We start from the raw sequence: 17,909 nt of genomic DNA on the forward strand, positions 1-17,909 counted from the left end.
TTCATTATTATTGTAATAAGGACGTGGGTTGTCCTTTCTGCCTTAAAATTAGCTGGCTTCTGTAGAAATTATAGCTTTATGTTGGTTGATGAATATGATTTATTTGAGTAGGTAAATTTATTTGATTTATGATCTGGAGGTATACTCCATGACTAGAAATGGTAGAATGTGAAACATAAAGAAGTAACACACATGTCGGTACTATAAACTATATTAAAATATAACTTAAAAATGGCATTTGGGTAGAAAATAGAACTTATTTCCACAGTCAAAGATGAATCTTAGTGTTTGTGTTCCATCTAGGTACAAAGAATTTTATTATGATAGCTGCTATGGTGGCACATGCTTATGCTTAGGAAGTACTGTTGTATGGTTTTCATTAATTTTACACCTTTTGATATGTTTGTGGTTTGGGATCCTGTATTTAAATGTTTTAATTTCATACACTCCAAAACATAAGCAGTAAGAAATTATCTGTGCTCTAGCATACAATATAAAGCTTCTGTTGTGCAATGTATTGTGTGCTGGTGCCCCTCCTGTAGCTGTGCAAAACTCCATTGACTTGAAGTCATTGGAAGCCTGTGTGGCATGGGAACTTGTGTGCATGCACCTAGTTGCAGAATTAGAGCCTGAGGCCTTGATTTTGTGATGAAATGTGCGCTGGTGGACCTAGACTCATGCAAGCACAGAAATTCAACTCCACACATATTTGTGCAGCATCTGCTCCTAATTCTGTAGCTGCATGGACCTGATCCTTCGGTCCTTATGCAGGCTAGACTCCCACTGACCTCACTGCAAGGTGGGTCTCATTATTGCTGGTGATCTGTAGATTAAGGTATGATGCTTGAGATTTGGAATTGGTGCAGCAGTGACTTAGTGGGAAAACCATGGGTGAAATCCTGCCAAAACACCTATTGACTTCATTGGGACCAGGATTTCATTTTTGGGTTGACTGAAGGGATAGAAAAGAAAAAGAATCCCAAAGAGTCATGGGGAGTAGAAGTCTGCTGGGGGGGTTGAAATCTCAAGGAGTTCTGGGGTAGGTGGTCTGGGAGCGTGGGGAAGAACTTACACAGAGGCACCTCACTGTTTTTTAGAGGCCTGTTAAATTTTGATATAGCCATATCCAGGCTCTACTTAGTTTTAATCCACACGGGATTTTATTCATACTATCCTAGGAGAATGAACAAATTCTGCAGAGTCTTGGCTTGGAGTAATTTTAAAAACATTAAGGAAAGGCAAGTAAATACTATTAAAAAAAGGAATCCAAGATAAGCAATATGAGAATTTAAGCTGATATGTGCTCCACGTAGCCCGTTCGTTTATAAGCCGACCCCCCAAGATGGTTAGGTAAAAATAGCAAAAACTGTATGACCCTTTCATAAGCCGACCCTATATTTCAGGGGTTGGCAAACTTTGGTTCCTGGCCCGTTAGAGTAAGCCTCTAGCGGGCCTGGACGTTTTGTTTACCTGGAGCGTTCATAGGCATGCAGCCCCTCACCCCCCAGTGTCTGCGGTTTGCCGTTCCCAGCCAATGGGAGCTGTGGGAAGTGGCGCGCTACTTCCCACAGCTCCTATTGGCTGGGAATGGCGAACCGCGGCCACAGAGAGCTGAGGGGCTCCATGCCTGCAGACATTCCAGGTAAACAAAACGACAATGTATTAGATATTCAATTCAATGATTCCATAGAATTTAAAATCATCAAATTTTGGTGTATACCCATGTATAAGCCGACCCCTGCTCTTTGATGCGTCACTTTTTTACCAAAAACATTCGGCTTATGAACGAGTATATACGGTACTTCCTTTAATATAATAGCTATATCCAAAAGCAGTAGTTCAGATTAAAGAATTTAAGACTAGTTTTACCTTTTGTGTGTATGTAATTCATTAAATGCTTTCCAAATGTCATTTTAAAATGAAGTTTTTGGTTTGGATACAGCAACAAATAGATTTTAATTTAAAAAACAACAACTTTGTTTTCTATAAAAGCATATTACTGAAAGTTATTTGGTTCATGTTGCTTTAAAAACCACTCTTTTCCATTATGAGGAACTATGTGCCAGATTTAAGATAGGAAGGAATTTTTTTGGCTATTCTACACCCCAATAAATAAGGGTTCATAGTGGAAAAGCTGACATGCATATATGCTCTACTTTCAAAATTAAATTAGAATGTGTCATATTAAATAAAATATTTTAATAGGTTTAAATTAATAAAGTTAAGTAGGTCATTGTCATAGAAACAAAATATTATGCTGTGTGTTTAATTTGAATTCTGAGTTAGAAAAGGGGCAAAGGGCTAAATCCTAATAGCTCTATATTCTAATGGAACCTTGTGCGATTAAACAAAATTAATCTAAAAAAAAACAAATTACAGAACAATCAACTATTGTCCAGTCAGATGTGAAGTAGTAAGTACATTTGTGTTTAGTACAGTATTCTGGATTCCAGCGTATGATGGGGTGGGACTCACAACTGCGGCGCCCCCTGCTGGATGTCCTGGGGATCAGCTCTGTTAATTATAGCGCCCTCTTCTGGTGGTGTCGCTCCACCGTCATTTCTGTTCCAGTGGTGTTTGCTACCTTTTCTAGGCCATTGTTAGCTCTTTTAATTTTTCCATTTCCCCTCCCTTCCCCCCCAAGAACAATATAATAGCAAGGAAAAAACACAAATAGGATGAATGGCACTGAATAAATAAGTTATTGCGATGAGCAGTCCAAATGCATTCTGTGGGGACAGATGAAAGATTCGGTTGTTCCATCCCATGGGAAAAGGACAGGGGAGTAAGGAACCTCCATAAGTTTGACCTGGTGGAGAATCCAAGCAGTCGTCTCCTTGGGTGGGAAGCAGGAAAGAAGATTGAGCAGGAGGTGTAGCATCCCAACTTCTCAAATCCTAGGGGAGCTGTAAGGATGGGAATCCCTGGTGATTTGGATGCAGAGATATCTGAGTGGAGGACTGATTTCTTGGTGCTTCAGTAAATTAAATCCCCATGTAGCATTGCAGTAACAGTGGTAGAGAGGACCCAGTACAAATAAATGCTGCTTAATCAGTATTTGCTTCTAGTCAGATATTCACAGCATAAGTGAACAGTGGAAGGCCCTTGGGTCTACCTCCTTGTTGTCTGTTCTCAAAATACAGAAAGAAAAGATCACATGGAAGCCCCTTTGCTGGAGCATTTCATAGTTATGTTTCAGAAAAGCATAGTTAGGTGCTGCGTATTCATTGCTCCTTCTCTTTCATTTCCCATTTTCCAAGAGAGAGGTGGTGGATCAAAGTCCCTTTCCCTTAGCCCGAGGTTAATAGCTCTTCTGTTTTGCATTGAGGTTTGTTTTATGGCTCTGAAGACTAAATGTCAAAAAAAAAAAAAATGCCCAGTGCTCTTAAAGAGCTTATTTGATGATGTCAAATTAATAATTTGACACAATGTATAATTCCTTTATAGGTAAAGAATGGATATATAGGGCAATATCTCTGGATTTTTCTCCAGCAGGAATGAGCAACAGGGAGTGGATCACGTGATGATTACCTGTTCTGTTCATTCCCTCTGGGGCACCTGACATCGGCAGGACAGGATATTGGGCTAGATGGACCTTTGGTCTAACCCAGTATGGCCGTTCTAATGTTCTATGTTCTTTGAATTCCCTCATTATCAATGTGTTAGCTCATTGATGAGTCTTGCAGTTAAACTGTGGAAATGTGACAGTGGGGCGGGAGAAACACTAATTCAGTGAAATATGATAAAAGGTCTGATTCTGCAGCCTTTAATCAGGGGAAATTGCTATTTATTTCAATCAGGATTTTTCCCTGAGTAATGACTACAGGACCAGACTCTAAATACACTTTTAATCTAATCTAATTTAATCTAATATAAATACACTTTTAAGATTAATACTGTGGATACTATTGTTTCCTTGTTTGTTTCACATTCTGAGAGGTAAATTTGCTTAGTGTTCACAGTTATACACTAAATAAAATGTTTGGGGGAGAAATCCTGACTAGTTTGATTTCCTATGAGTTATCCAAATAGTTTGCAACCAAAAATACTCTCCCATCTTCTATGCTTTCCACCCTTATGTATGAAAAGTAACTTTTATAGTCTACTAATTTAGGGGACAATTAAATGCTTAAATAATGTTGGTTATATTTTGAGTGTGAGTGAGTGCTTGGCATCATATACATAAGTAGCTCCCTGCCCTAAGGATGGTAGTCTACTTTAACAGATGATACATTGGGTGACAAGCATGAGGTATCGAAGCAGTCTGAATCTTGCAGTGATAATCCCTGGAGGATTTCATGTAATAAGTGTTTGTTTGAGAGTTCTCTCCTTTTTTGGAAAAGGGGGTTACGAGGTTAGAAGAGATGAGGCGAGGGAGGCTGCTGAAAGTCAAAGGGGCAGCATGGGAGAAAATGAAAAGATGAGTGGTGAAAAAGATGAAGAAGCAGTTAGCCCAAAGTACTCCTGGGGGGGATTCTGTGGGCTGTTCACCCTTAGAAAATGTGCCCCCCCCCCCCCCCCCCGCAGAATTCCTGTGCTTCCCTGCTGAAAATGGCAGGGAAGCCGCACCGGGAGGGAATGGTGGGGGGATGACCCTGGGCGCAGTTTGGGGGGCATTGCCCCCCTCCAGATGGAAGTGAGGCATGGGGGGCACACAGGGTTACGTTCCAGACCCCCCACTTATTTCTGCAAGCGCAGAGCTGCCCAGCTGAAGGATGTTGCGTCTGGGCTCCACTGACTCTACAGCTGAATGCTGACTCTTGGGTCCTAGTGCCAGTTGTGCTCCTCTTCTTTGTGCTGGGAGCCTTCCTGTTTTCTGGGTAAAGGGGGGAAATGAGTGAATCCAGTTGCAGGACTGAGGCCTAAGTTTTTCACCAATTTGGCAACTTTGATATTGTGGATGCTTTTTAATATTCTGTTTGAAATAATTGATTGTTCTCTTTCTATTGTAGTTCACTAAATGGCCTTCCTGAACAACTTACGAATGAAGCAGTGCACAGTTTTGTTCGTTGTCTTAAAGAAGAACTAAAAACTACAGACTTATGCTTGTACAGAAAAGTAATGGACAATCTTGCTTCCTGTATGGAAAACTTCAGCCTAGGTATGATGACATGCAATATTATCTGTCATATTTTTAACTTATTCAATTGTGATTTGGAACTTGGTATTGTTTATAATGGTCTTGGTCTCACTTTATTGTGATAAAGTAAATGATTGCTTCCAACACACATTTATTGAAATACATATTTTCCCCCCTATAGGTAAAGCAAGTATTAAGAATTTATTCAAAGAAGGTAAGGTCATGCTATTTCTGTAACAGATATAATAAATGTAACCTTTTTGATTGCTTATGTTTTCTTGAGAATAGCTTAAGACAGGCATGAAATTTTAAATGTGCATAAGCCCCACTCTTTCTTCTTTATGAAAACTCACATTCAACAAAAACTAAATGTGAAGATAATATAAACAATTTTTTGAACAGCTCTTCTTAGTGGGCTTACTAGAAATGAAAAAATTGCATGAAGATATTCTTCTCCATTATAGCTGGAACTTGGTAGATTCGTCTGTTTTCCATGACTTTTTATCTTCCATCTTCAATTCCCTTAGTTGCATTTATTGCTGTTCTGAATGAACAGATCTCAGTGGAACCTTTTCAGAGCAGAAGTTGCTATTAGTGACACGAGGCATTCTCTCTCCCACTTCCCAACCCTCAGGTTGGATGTGATATCTGTGAACCATTACCAAAGAGAGAGAACCAGGAACTGGCAGTGATGAATAATTTGATCTACAATAGCAGTTAATTACTGTATCATTTATTAGAGTCCGTTTCTAGACCATAGGGTAATGGCAACTTGATATATTGGAAAACTAGGTCTTTGTCTAGACAAAATTCGAAGACCCCAGCCCAGGGTGGCCAACTTGTGGCTCTGGAGCCACATGCGGCTCTTCAGAGGTTAATATGCGGCTCCTTGCATAGGCGCCAACTCCGGGGCTGGAGCTATAGGGGCCAACTTTCCAATGTGCTACAGGGTGCTCACTGCTCAACCTCTGGCTCTGCCCCAGGCCCCAGCCCCACTCCACTCCTTCCCCCAAGGCTCCTTCCCCTGCGTCAGCCGTGCGCTTGCTCCTCCTCCTCCTCCTCCCGCCACCCTGAGCCTCCTGCACATCACAAAACAGCTGATCGTGGCGGGCAGGAGGCGCAGGGATGGAGGGTTAGGTGCTGATGGGCGGTGCTGCTGGTGGGTGGGAGACACTGGGGGTGGGGGAGAGCTGATGGGGAGCTGCTGACGTGTTACTGTGGCTCTTTGGCAATGCACATTGGTAAATTCTGGCTCTTTCTCAGGCTCAGGTTGGCCGCCCGTGCCCCAGGCTGTTGCAAAGCTGCATGAGCAAAGCTTGTGTGAGTGAGTTCCTTTCCTCCAGCAAGCTGCCAATCCTTATTTTGGAACCATCTCTTTATCGACTTTCTCAGCATAACTTAAGGTTGCACAGCCCAGGGGAATTATACAATTTTTATAATGGATTTTTTTTCCACTTCCTTTGAACACTACTCCTATGAGACTATACTGAAGTTCAAATTTGATTGATATGTACTGTTGTAATGTTGCTTCCATTTGGCAAATAATTTTTCTGTCCATGCACGAACCCTGCACGCACACATGTGGGACCAATTCATATTTGCAGTTCAGTCTGTTTTTAAACAAAATAATTTCTTACTATAATTTATTTTTAATAGTTCTTCAGTTTCTGCAGAAGTCTGTCCTTGAAATACAGGAAGAAAACAGGCAAGTGAAATTAAATGTGAAATGTATTTAGCTATTTCAAATCCACTCTCTGTGGAGAGTCATTGACTATGAATATTCTTTCATACAGTTGACTATGAATATTCTTTCTGGTGACAATAAATCCTTTAATGATGTAAATGCCATAGTGATAAAATTGATATGTGCAGTATTATGCCACCTAACAGACATCTGAATGCTGTATTTTCATAATTAATAATAGAAGAGGAAAAGATACTGGAAGAGTAGAGAGGGGTTTGTCCTGTTAACTTAGTGATGTAATACTGAAAAGGTGAAACCCAGGTTCCATCATAATGAATGGGGCTTCTTTGGAAAGTTGGGACAGTGCATCACTATTTTATGTTCCTTATGCAATCTTGCTAACCACTTATTGGTCCATTCTTTTCTTGATATTAATGAGAATGGGACCGTAGCTTACATAGCAAGGGCTGAATAAAATCTTTTCCGTGTTAAGTTTTTAGTATTCCACTTGACTTTCCCTGTTCCCGGTTTGTTAAAAAATGATCACAGCATGAGTTATTTTGACTTAGATAAAATATCAAAAGAAATTGAAATGTTTGTGGCTGTTTTGTGATTAATATTATTGATTGTAACAATATGAAGACTGACGAGATTTGTTCACAAAGTTATGTATTTGTTTAATCAGCATGCAACGAGTTGTTTTAAAAAAAAAAAAAAAAAAAAAGTGAAAATGCCTTGGACTTAGCTTTCCTGTTTTATTTTTATAATATTCTCAGTGGATAGAACAAAGTAAAAAAACTTTCTTTTCTGTAACTTTGACAAAATATTTGCATGGGGGAAATACAAATTTTAGTTGACTTTATTTCTATTTTTTTTTTCCTTTTCAGAAAGCTTAGTGGAAATAGTATTGCTGAAACTCGACTGATGCATGATTTATTGATGGCCATTAAAGTTTCAATGATGCTACTACAGAAAGTACAAGAAAAATTTCAGGGAAGTCTTTGGAAGAAACCCGGTTCTCTTGTTTGGCAAAGTATGTGTGGTTTACTGAAGAGCTTCACAAACTTTTTAATGGATGGTAAGTATCAGCAGTTTTTAAATATTATAAAGTTTGTTCTTAGTAAGAAACTGAAATAGTTCTTTGTTGAAAAACTTGTCTTTTGGACTTGTCCTCCTTCAATTTAAGTCACTGAGCATTGTACTGATTCTGGTAGCTTACTAAGGGCTTGTTTATACTTACGCGCTGGTTCGGCGGCAGGCAATCGAACTTCTGGGTTCGATTTATCGCATCTTGTCTGGACGCGATAAATCGAACCCAGAAGTGCTCTCCGTCAACTCCGGTAATCCTGCTCGGCGCAAGGAGTACGCGGAGTCGACGGGGGAGCCTGCCTGCCGCATCGTGACCGTGGTAAGTTCCAACTAAGGTACGTCGACTTCAGCTACGTTATTCACATAGCTGAAGTTGCGTACCTTAGTTCGAATTGGGGGGTTAGTGTAGACCAGGCCTAAGATGCCAATCATACTGCTATCATCAATTCAGAATGAGCAGAATGTACAGAGGGAGAAATGAGACTTATCAATTATAATGAATAGATATTTTTGATGAGTGAGTGGCATTTCTGTTATCTTTCAAACTTTAACAAATAGCTTCGGTGAGCATTGCCAGACTTTTATGTGTGCAGAAAATTTGTACCAAATAAATACACGGTTGTGCTATCAGAAGCACAGATACCAGTGTCGCAGAACTACTAACTGTGGTATGTAACCTATTATTTAGTTCAGATTCTGTGCCAGATGACTGGAGGTTAGCTAATGTGACACCATTTTTTTTAAAAAAAAGGTTCCCTAGGCGATCCTGGCAATTACAGGCTAGTAAACCTAATTTCAGTATCAGGCAGATTGGTTGAAACTATTGTAAAGAATAGAATTATTGAACACCTAGATGGACACGATTTGTTGGGGAAGAGTCAACATGGCTTTTGTAAAGGGAAATCATGCCTCCCCAATCTATTAGAATTCTCTGAGAGAATTCTTTGATTCTTTCTTTCAACAAACATGAGAACAAGGGTGATCCAGTGGATATAGTGTACTTGGATTTTCAGGAAACCTTTGAGAAGGTCCCTCACCAAAGGCTCTTAAGCAAAGTAAGCAGTCGTGGGATAGAAGGGAAGATTCTCTCATGGATCCATAACTGATTAAAAGACAGGAAACAAAGGGTAGGAATAAATGGTCAGTTCTGAAAATGGAGAGAGGTAAATAGTGGTGTCCCCCAGAGATCAGCAGTGGGACCAGTGCTGTTCAACGTATTCATAAATGATATGGAAAAAGGGTAAACAGTGAGGTGGCAAAATTTGCAGATGATACAAAATTATGCAAGATAGTTAAATCCAAAGCAGACTGAGAAGAGTTACAAAGGGATCTCACAAAACTGCGTGATTGAATTTCATCTGTCATTTTGTTGCCCAATGTTGATAAATGCAAAGTAGTGCACATTGGAAAACATAATCACAATTATGCATATAAAATGATGGGATCTAAATTTAGCTTTTACCACTCAAGAAAGAGATTTTGTAGTTATTGTGGATAGTTCTCTGAAAACATCTGCTCAATGTGCAGTGGCAGTCAAAAAAGCTAACACGGTGTTAGAACCCATTAGGAAAAGGATAGCTAATAAGACAGAAAATATCATAATGCCACTGTATAAATCCTCGGTACACCCAAACCTTGAACACTGTGTGTAGTTCTGGTTACCCTGTCTCAAAAATGATATATTGGAGTTGGAAAAGGTATAGTGAATGGCAGCAAAAATGATGAAGGATATGGAACAGCTTCCATATGAGGAGAGATTAAAAAGACTAGGACTTTTCAGTCTCAAAAAGTCGACTAAGAGGGGATATGATAGAGGTCTATAAAATTGTGAATGGTGTGAGAAAGTGAATAAGAAGGTGTTATTTACTCCTTCATATAGCACAAGAAGCAGGGGTTACTGAATGAAATGAATAGGCCTCAGGTTTAAAACAAACAAAAGAAAGTACTTCTTCGCACAACACATAGTCAATCTGTGGAACTCATTGCCAAGGAATGTTGTGAAGGCCAAAAGTATAACTGGGTTCAAAAATATAATATGAGCATAGCAGACTCTGCCAGAGACTTCCTTTGTGACTTTGGGCAAGTCACTTCATGTCTGTTTTCCCCCATATATGCTATGGGGATAATATTTTCCTACTTCACGTGATTATTTTCAGTATAAGTGCATTAATACTTACGAGGAACTCAGATACTGCGATGATGCAGACTATGTAAATAATTGTACATTGTGTAGAAAAATAAAATAACATTTACAGTTCTAATAATTTCTATCAAATAGAGCAAGCATTGTACAATGAAGAATGTTTTTTTCTTTTTCTATCATAAAGAAGGTCTCTTGCCTACTGTTCAGACTACCTCAGGATTGGCTGTCATTCTCTTTACTAAGACTATGTTTGAGCCTGTTGAAAAGTTGCCTTGTTTGGTAAGTATGCTTCTTCTCTTAAACTAAAGCTATATATATTTACTACTACCAATTACTAGGTACTTTAATGTTCTATTTGTAATTAATCAATAAGATTGGCATTAATTGATTTTGTTTTTGCAGGTCAGTGACTTGCTCCTCCGCTCAGTGAAATGTGCTAGTGTACCAGAGTGGTTTGTGAGTAGCTGTGGGTGCCTCTGTACTGAAGAGCTCTCTGATTCAGTCCTCCTCTTCCTTTGTCATGGAGCGCTGGCCATGTTAGAGTGGAAGAATGGCAGTATGGGTGAAAATGGAGAGAAATTACTCTTAGATATTGCATTGGTTTTGTTATCTTTGGCTTCACGGTAAGTCTATTTTTTTAATGCTGATTTATTAACTATTTTTCTGACCTCTTACATGTTCATTTATGTCGTTGAAACTATACCTACTAACAATGTCCTGCAGTCCATATTCTTTTCTGAAGTTGGAAATTTAATTACTCTTGTCCAAGTTTTGCCACCTTTAATACCTTATTCTGGGTAATCCTAATGATATCAATTCTAAAATAAATAAAATATTTGCATATTTCATTGCCTAGATCAGGGGTGGGCAAACTTTTTGCCCCGAGGTCCACATTGGGGTTGTGAGACGGCGTGGAGAGCCAGGTAGGGAAGGCTGTGCCTCCCCAAACAGCCTGCCCTGCCCCCCTCCCACTTCCTGTCCCCTGGCTGCCCCCCTCAGAACTTCCGACCCATCCAACCCCCCCCCTTCCCCTTCCCCCTGTTTCCCCCTCCTGGCACCCCCCACTCCTAATCCCCCCCCTGGGACCCCCCCCATCCCCCCCCCCCCCCAGCCCCTTTTGGAATGTGGCCCTGCGAACATGGGTGGACGACTCAGGAGGATCAGGGGCAGCTGCGCAGCCGAAGAGAAGCGGCGGTTTCCCCTTCAAAGCGCTGCTTCTCTCCGGCCGGCTGCGTGGCCGCCAGGTGCTCCTCCTGTGTCCTCTGGCCGCATTCCCCGTGCTCCTGCCACCTGCACCGCCTGCCTGCTCCCCTGCCCCCGCAGTGCAGCCCATCCCCCCACCCCCCATGGGGGGTGCGCTGGTCCTGAGCTGCCCGAGTGCTAGGCCCGGGGGCCCCCTGTTGTTGGGGGGGGGGGCGTGCCAGGGCACCCTGTGTTCACCCCTGAGCTGCGCCGCCTGGCCGGAGCCAGCCACGCCGCCGCGCTGCCGGCACGGTGAGCTGAGGCTGCGGGGGAGGGGCTGAGGGCTCGGGCTGGGTAGGACAGTCCTGCGGGCCGCTGTAGTTTGCCCACCTCTGGCCTAGATGTATTTGCAGTTTTCCACTGTTTCCTGAAATGCGGAAATACGTAATTTTTCTTTTGATTTCAGTAGGACTAGTGTTGGAGTAAGGGATTACTCCGTGTGAGAAAGTGTGGCAGACTCAGTCCTTACGTAATAATTTGAATCTTATTTGCTAGATTTCATCTTTTCTGCAAAAGATTCTTGTTTTCGTACAGAATAAAAGGAGTGGAACTCTTAAAATGTGATGAATTATGTGGATACAAGCTTTGAGAACTTGATGACCTTTTAAAATTGTCATCCCTATTAAAATGTAGATTAAAATATATCCCATATCCAGCTCCATCCTCTCTACCTAAGGGGTCAAGGAGGTCGTTATTGTTTTTTACATTGTCATTACTATACTGTTTAATTTTTAGTTTTCTTGTAACAAAGAAAACATTTATCCTTTTATTTTTAAAGTAGATGTAAAGTAATTATGTGAAATTAGTAAATCTGTTCAGATATCAACAAATACTCCGTTCCTTATGGGCTTAGTCCTAAATAGCCATTTAAATACTATTTTTAAATTAAGACTATTTGTCAGGGAATTCTAGCAGTGATGATAATCCATGGTAAAGAAGACAGGGTGGTTTATTGCAGTGTTTCTCAACAACTGGTGCGTGGACCAGCACCGGTCCCTGAGATCTCCCTGACACAATTTAAGAAGGCAGCAAACCAGTCCCTGGTATCAAAAAGGTTGAGAAACACTGGTTAGTGGACTGAGCATGGAATTTGAGTTTTGATCCTGCCACTGACTCAGTGTGACTTGTCACTTAACTTCTCAACCTCAGTTTTCCCACCTACAGTGTGTGGTCACTGTTTCCTTACTTGCCTAAGGGGAAGGCGGAGGAGGATATTATGAATTAATGTTTTTAGTGCTTTAAAAATGTAAAGCAATATTTAATAAGTAATACTGAGTGGATAATGACAAACGGGAATACTGCAGATTTTTTCTTTCTTTTTTTTCTTTTAAAGATTAAAAGAATCCAATATGGCAGTATCCTTATCTAGAATCTTAGCTATTTGGACTAATTCAGCATTGGATGTCCTTGAATCAAGCTCCCAAAATCTAAAGAGCAGTCTTAATGGAAACTCCAACACAACTGGGAAACTGCTGGAATATGTGTACACGCATTGGGAACATCCTTTGGATGCTGTTAGACACCAGGCCAAGTTGATATTCAAGAATATCCTGCGGATACACCAAGCCGCTCTTAAAGGATCTGTTGTAAAATCAGACCCTTTCTTGCCAATGTTGACAGAGAGCTTGCTAAGTTTAGAATGGCATGTTAAAGGGAAATATGCTTCACTTGGCTGTCTGGTGGAGTGTGTGGGCGTTGAAAATATTTTAACAGTGGACAGAACAATCCCAGCGCAAATCTTGGATGTAATGGGTGATCAGTCTCTTGCACCTTATGCAAGTGATCTTTTGGAAACCATGTTTATAAATCACAAGAGTCATCTAATATCTGCATTTCAAAAAACCATCTGGATTAACCACTGGCATGACACATGGGTATCTCCTCTTCTTTTAATATTGTGTGAAGGAAATCCTGACCAAACTACTTATGTAATAGATTACTATTTACCAAAACTGCTGAAATGTAGCCCTGACAGTCTGAGCTACATGATTAAAATTCTTCAGGCTTCAGCTGATGCTAATATTGGTAAGAAAATAAACTTAATATTTATAGTTCAGATGTTTAGATAAGCTGCAGCAATTGTAGAGAGATGATTTCTGATTTGTTTTTGTCTTAGAAGTAATAAGTGGGAGAGGCAGGGTGAGAAATTCCAAGCTTTCCTTGATTGCTCTCAGCATAGCTGAGAGGAATTTACAGTGATGGCTGAGTGCATATATAAGAGCTTCTCCATTTTAAGTTATGTGTTCACACCCTCACCATAAAGCGAAATGTCACTCTAGCTTTACTTGTATTTTTTTAAATTAAGCCTGCCTAATAGTTTCCTTATTTATCAGTTTTTAGTTATAAAATCCATGAGAGTTTCTACAGTATTTCTGTATATTTTGTCCATATTTCTTGCACACAACAAGTATAGAGGAAACAAATCAGTAAGCTTTGTAGTTCACTTTTAATAAAATATTTTTGTTACAATGGGTTGTGATTAAAAGGTTTATGGTACTGTTGTAGCTACATGATTTGGTGGTGGTTCTCAGAGTGGTTTTGTGAACTGCTACTGTTGGCTCTCTCAGCCGTTTCTGGTGCTACTTGGAATAAGGAATGGGGGACCTGATTGGATCCAGGAGAAGATCCTTCTCTTAGGATGTCACTCACAGACTAGAAAGGTGGGGGATGCCTGAAGTAGAGTACTGATATTCCAACCAGTATTATATTCATAAAACAGAAATTATTTATTCTTTCTTTAGGCTCTTGCAATACCAGAGGTGCTCTTGGAGCCTTGATGGCATGCCTGAGAACAGCTAGAGCTCATGGACATTTACAATTTAGAGATATCATGAGGGATGGTCTACTATCAATTGGATGTGTAAAGCAAGGTTTAGTTCATCAGCATAATCAGGTAGATGAAGAAAGTTATTTTTGTGCTTTAAAGTGTGAAGACTTGGTTAGCCTTACAATGTTTTATTTCAGTATCATTATACAAACTTTCTGTCTCAAGTATTTATTCCAGGTAAAAACAAAAAAAGTCTATAGTTCACTTTGGAATGTTTTGTAGGTTCGCATTGATGCTTTAGGTTTGCTTTGTGAAACTCATCGGAGCACAGAAATCTTGACTATGGAAGAGATGCAGCTGATTCAGTTTTTTATTACGTACAATTTGAACAGCCAGTCCCCTGCAGTGAGGCAGCAGATTTGTTCCCTACTAAAAAAGGTAATCTTCAAGAATAAACAATATGTAGTAAGGCCCATGTATTTATGATTTTTACACTGTTTAAAACCAAGTCTCTTAGCATGTTATAAAATGGAGACTATTTGTGATACTGTAATGCTTAAAAGCTCTAGTTGTGGATCAGGCCCCATTGTGCTAGGTACTGTACAAACTCAGAACAAAAAGATAATCCCTGCCCCTGAGAGCTTGCAATCTAAATATAAGGTAACAGAGTCGGGAGAGTACAAGAAGACAATGAGACAGTATTCGTCAACATTTTAATCAGTGGTATCAGTGCATTCTTGGTCTTACTTTTGTATCACCATGCCTACAAAAAACTTGAAGAGTTTTGAGGAGGATAATGCGGTATATTTGAAGATTTTTATGGAGAGCTCCACTCAAGCATGAGGGGCAGCATGGGAGAAACCAATAAAGGTGCTTGTTTGGAAATTTAACAAGTGGATGATGGAGGCTGATAGCCTCTAAGGATAGAACAAGAAGCAATGGGCTTAAACTGCAGCAAGGGAGATCTAGGTTGGACATTAGGAAAAAGTTCCTAACTGTCAGGGTGGTTAAACACTGGAATAAATTGCCTAGGGAAGTTGTGGAATCTCCATCTCTGGAGATATTTAAGAGTAGGTTAGATAAATGTCTATTAGGGATGGTCTAGACAGTATTTGGTCCTGCCATGTGGGCAGGGGACTGGACTCGATGACCTCTCAAGGTCCCTTCCAGTCCTAGAATCTATGAATCATTATCCAACTAGAGACGGAAGTTGACATTTCGATTAGTAAATGAGAAGTAGGTAGAGTGAGGATAGGCTGTGAAGGAACTGAAGAAAAGCAGCTTTTCCTCAAGATAGGGTAGGGGCACCAGTGGAAGGATTCAAAGAAGGGTGATGTGGTCAAAGCAATGGGCTAGGAGAATGATCTTTGTAGCAGTATTCTGAATGGATATGAGCAGAGCAAGATTGCATTTGTCAAGGGATGTTCTGGTAATCGAGACATGAGGTGAAAGAGTTTTATCTGAGTGGATGGGTAGAAAAACCCAAAACTGAGAGGGATTATGCAGAAATAATCTGCAAGATGTAGACATAACTGGGATGTGAAGAGCTAGAGAAAGAACTGAATTGAAAAGGACACCCAGGTTACAGACTGAATGACCAGCACATTGGTAGTGGTGTGCACAATGGCTGAGAAAATTGGGCATGAAGGAGAGAGGTGGACTTCAGGGCAAAGATTAAGAGCACTGTTTTTGTCATGTTCAGTTTAAGCTGATGGCTAGACATCCATGGGGAGATGTCAGAGACAGGCTGAGATTTTAGTTTGGACAGAGAAGACCGGTCTAAAATAGAAAAGTTAATCTGCGAGTTGTCAACATAGGGAAGATAGTTTAATTTGTGCTTGCAAATGAGACTATTTGGAGATAAGCTGTTGAGGGAGAAGAGATGGGACCAAGGACAAAGCCCTGTGGAACCCACTTAGAAAGCTGGAGAGGGGATGAAAGAGCATCCTCTGAAAGGTGTGCTGGAGGAGTAATTAGAGAAGTAAGAGGAAAAACAGGAAAGGACAGTCTCATGAAATTCAAGAGAAGACAAGATTTTAAGAAGAGCATGGTTGACCATGTTGAAGGTGGCTGACAGGTCAAGTAGGATGAGGACAGAGTGCGGATTCTGAGCTTTGGCTAGGAAGAGGATAATAAAGAATTTGGCAAGGGCAGCGTCAGAGGAGTGCGAGGGGCAGAAGCTGAATTGGAGTGGGTCTAGCATGGAATTAGAGGAGAGGAACTCCAGATCTTGATTGTAGACTGCATGTTCAGTGAGTGTAGTGTTGAAAGGGAGATGGAGTGGTAGTTGGAGAGGCAAGTGGGGTTAAAGGTGGGAGAGACTAAAACATGCTAGTATTGTCGGGGAAAGAAAGAAACAGAGGAGGGTGACAAGTAAAGGAGAAGAGTAAGGTGTAGGGGTTAAGAGTGGACTTGAGAGCAATCAGGAGATGGGGTTGGATGAGATCACTGGAGCAAGTGGAAAGGTTAGAGGAGGACAGGAAATATGAAACTTCTGTGTATATGATGTGGGAGAAGGAAGAGAGAGTTGTAAGGATACAGGAGCTGAAGGGAATGAGTTATAAAAAAGTGGCTGTGAACTTTTTACAGAGTGGGCATTCCAGAGACAGCAAGAGAAGAGGAGGAGGGGAATGGGCGTGAGGTTAGGAGTGGTGGCAGGGGTGGAGGAGGTGGATCTGGTATCTAGATTTGTGCTAGCAGGAGAAGGGGCAGATCAGGGTGGAGAGGCGAGGATCAAGGAATGTCAGTAGTGTGATTGTTACATGGTACATGAACTTGTACGCTTTTTGAAACTATAAGCAACAAAACCTGAAAACTATACCCAAATGTTTTTTGTTTAAATCTCCTATTAGTCATATTTCAGTGTGTGTCTGATCAACTACATTTTGTTTATGTTTAAAAGTTGTTCTGCAGAATACAAGAAAGTTCCCAGGTACTTTATAAACTGGAGCAAAGTAAAACCAAACAAGAGTTAATTAAAGAATCAGCTAAATGGGATCATTTGGCAACTTTACAGCAGTATAAAGTAAGTATAGGAGCTGTTACAAGAGGTCTAATAATAATAATAATAATAATAATTAGCATTTTTATAGCACTTGAAAAGCATTAACTACTAATCCACATAACAGTCAGGAAAATGAAAATGAAGGATATCCAGCTGCCTGCCTGAAGGGTTCTTCTCAATTTCACTTTCTAAAGTGAAATTGAGAAGCGCCTTCTAGGCTGGGCAGTTGAGAAACCACAAAATTCCAGTTTGATTTTCCCACAATGGAATTTTTTATTAAATCTTTTCCTGGTTTGGGGCAAAAACACTTTTTGAAAACGCTGCTTTTCTTTCATTCTTTCTTTCGTTCTGTGGAGTTTTCCATTTTCTGGCCAGCTCTAATTTTTTGTACAGTGTTGGGAGGCATAACTATATGGGTGTCATCTTGTATCTGATTTCTCAGTACATTTTTATTAATGTGCATAACATACAAACTGTACTCAGCACATGCCTTTTGTAATCTTCAGGATTTCATGTCATCTATATGTGACAAACTTTTTGAAGCCCTGTTTCCTGGCTCATCCCATCCAACCAGATTTTCTTCATTAACTATTCTGGGATCAATAGCAGAAATATTTTGTGCTCCAGAAGGTGAGGTGTTTGACTTTCATAGTGGGGCAACGGTAGGGTTAAAAAATGGGCTTGCTTACAACAGTGTCATGGTTAACTGGGTACTCAATTTCTGTGTCAGTTTTGCAAAATTTACACTTCAGGTGCAGTTTGCTATATTGTTTCTTCTTTAAATAAAATGAAGGTGTCAATAAAATAAGAAAATTCTGATTTTGGAATAAGTGTAAATTAAAGGATGATAAATGCAGTTTTCAGAAACGATGGAGAATTGAACATGCTGCAGTTAAAATA

The 17,909-nt window shown here is 40.3% G+C and overlaps 1 protein-coding gene across 10 annotated transcripts in view; it reads left to right on the forward strand.

The window, feature by feature from the left end:
* THADA (THADA armadillo repeat containing) overlaps window positions 1–17,909 on the forward strand; it is a 324,280-nt gene that overhangs the window by 9,130 nt on the left and 297,241 nt on the right. For 8 of the 10 annotated variants that reach the window (XM_034764451.1, XM_034764450.1, XM_034764454.1 and 5 more), the window contains 11 exons: window positions 4,953–5,101; window positions 5,262–5,294; window positions 6,737–6,785; window positions 7,652–7,842; window positions 10,181–10,275; window positions 10,399–10,619; window positions 12,572–13,263; window positions 13,980–14,131; window positions 14,288–14,443; window positions 16,908–17,030; window positions 17,516–17,639. In XM_034764451.1, coding sequence (XP_034620342.1) covers window positions 4,953–5,101; window positions 5,262–5,294; window positions 6,737–6,785; window positions 7,652–7,842; window positions 10,181–10,275; window positions 10,399–10,619; window positions 12,572–13,263; window positions 13,980–14,131; window positions 14,288–14,443; window positions 16,908–17,030; window positions 17,516–17,639 — 1,985 coding nt within the window. The remainder of the gene's footprint in view (window positions 1–4,952; window positions 5,102–5,261; window positions 5,295–6,736; window positions 6,786–7,651; window positions 7,843–10,180; window positions 10,276–10,398; window positions 10,620–12,571; window positions 13,264–13,979; window positions 14,132–14,287; window positions 14,444–16,907; window positions 17,031–17,515; window positions 17,640–17,909) is intronic. The other 2 variants (XM_034764453.1, XM_034764456.1) reach the window with 2 other exon arrangements.

The sequence above is a fragment of the Trachemys scripta genome, chromosome 3, assembly GCF_013100865.1.
Source record: "Trachemys scripta elegans isolate TJP31775 chromosome 3, CAS_Tse_1.0, whole genome shotgun sequence".
NCBI classification, from domain to species: domain Eukaryota; kingdom Metazoa; phylum Chordata; order Testudines; family Emydidae; genus Trachemys; species Trachemys scripta.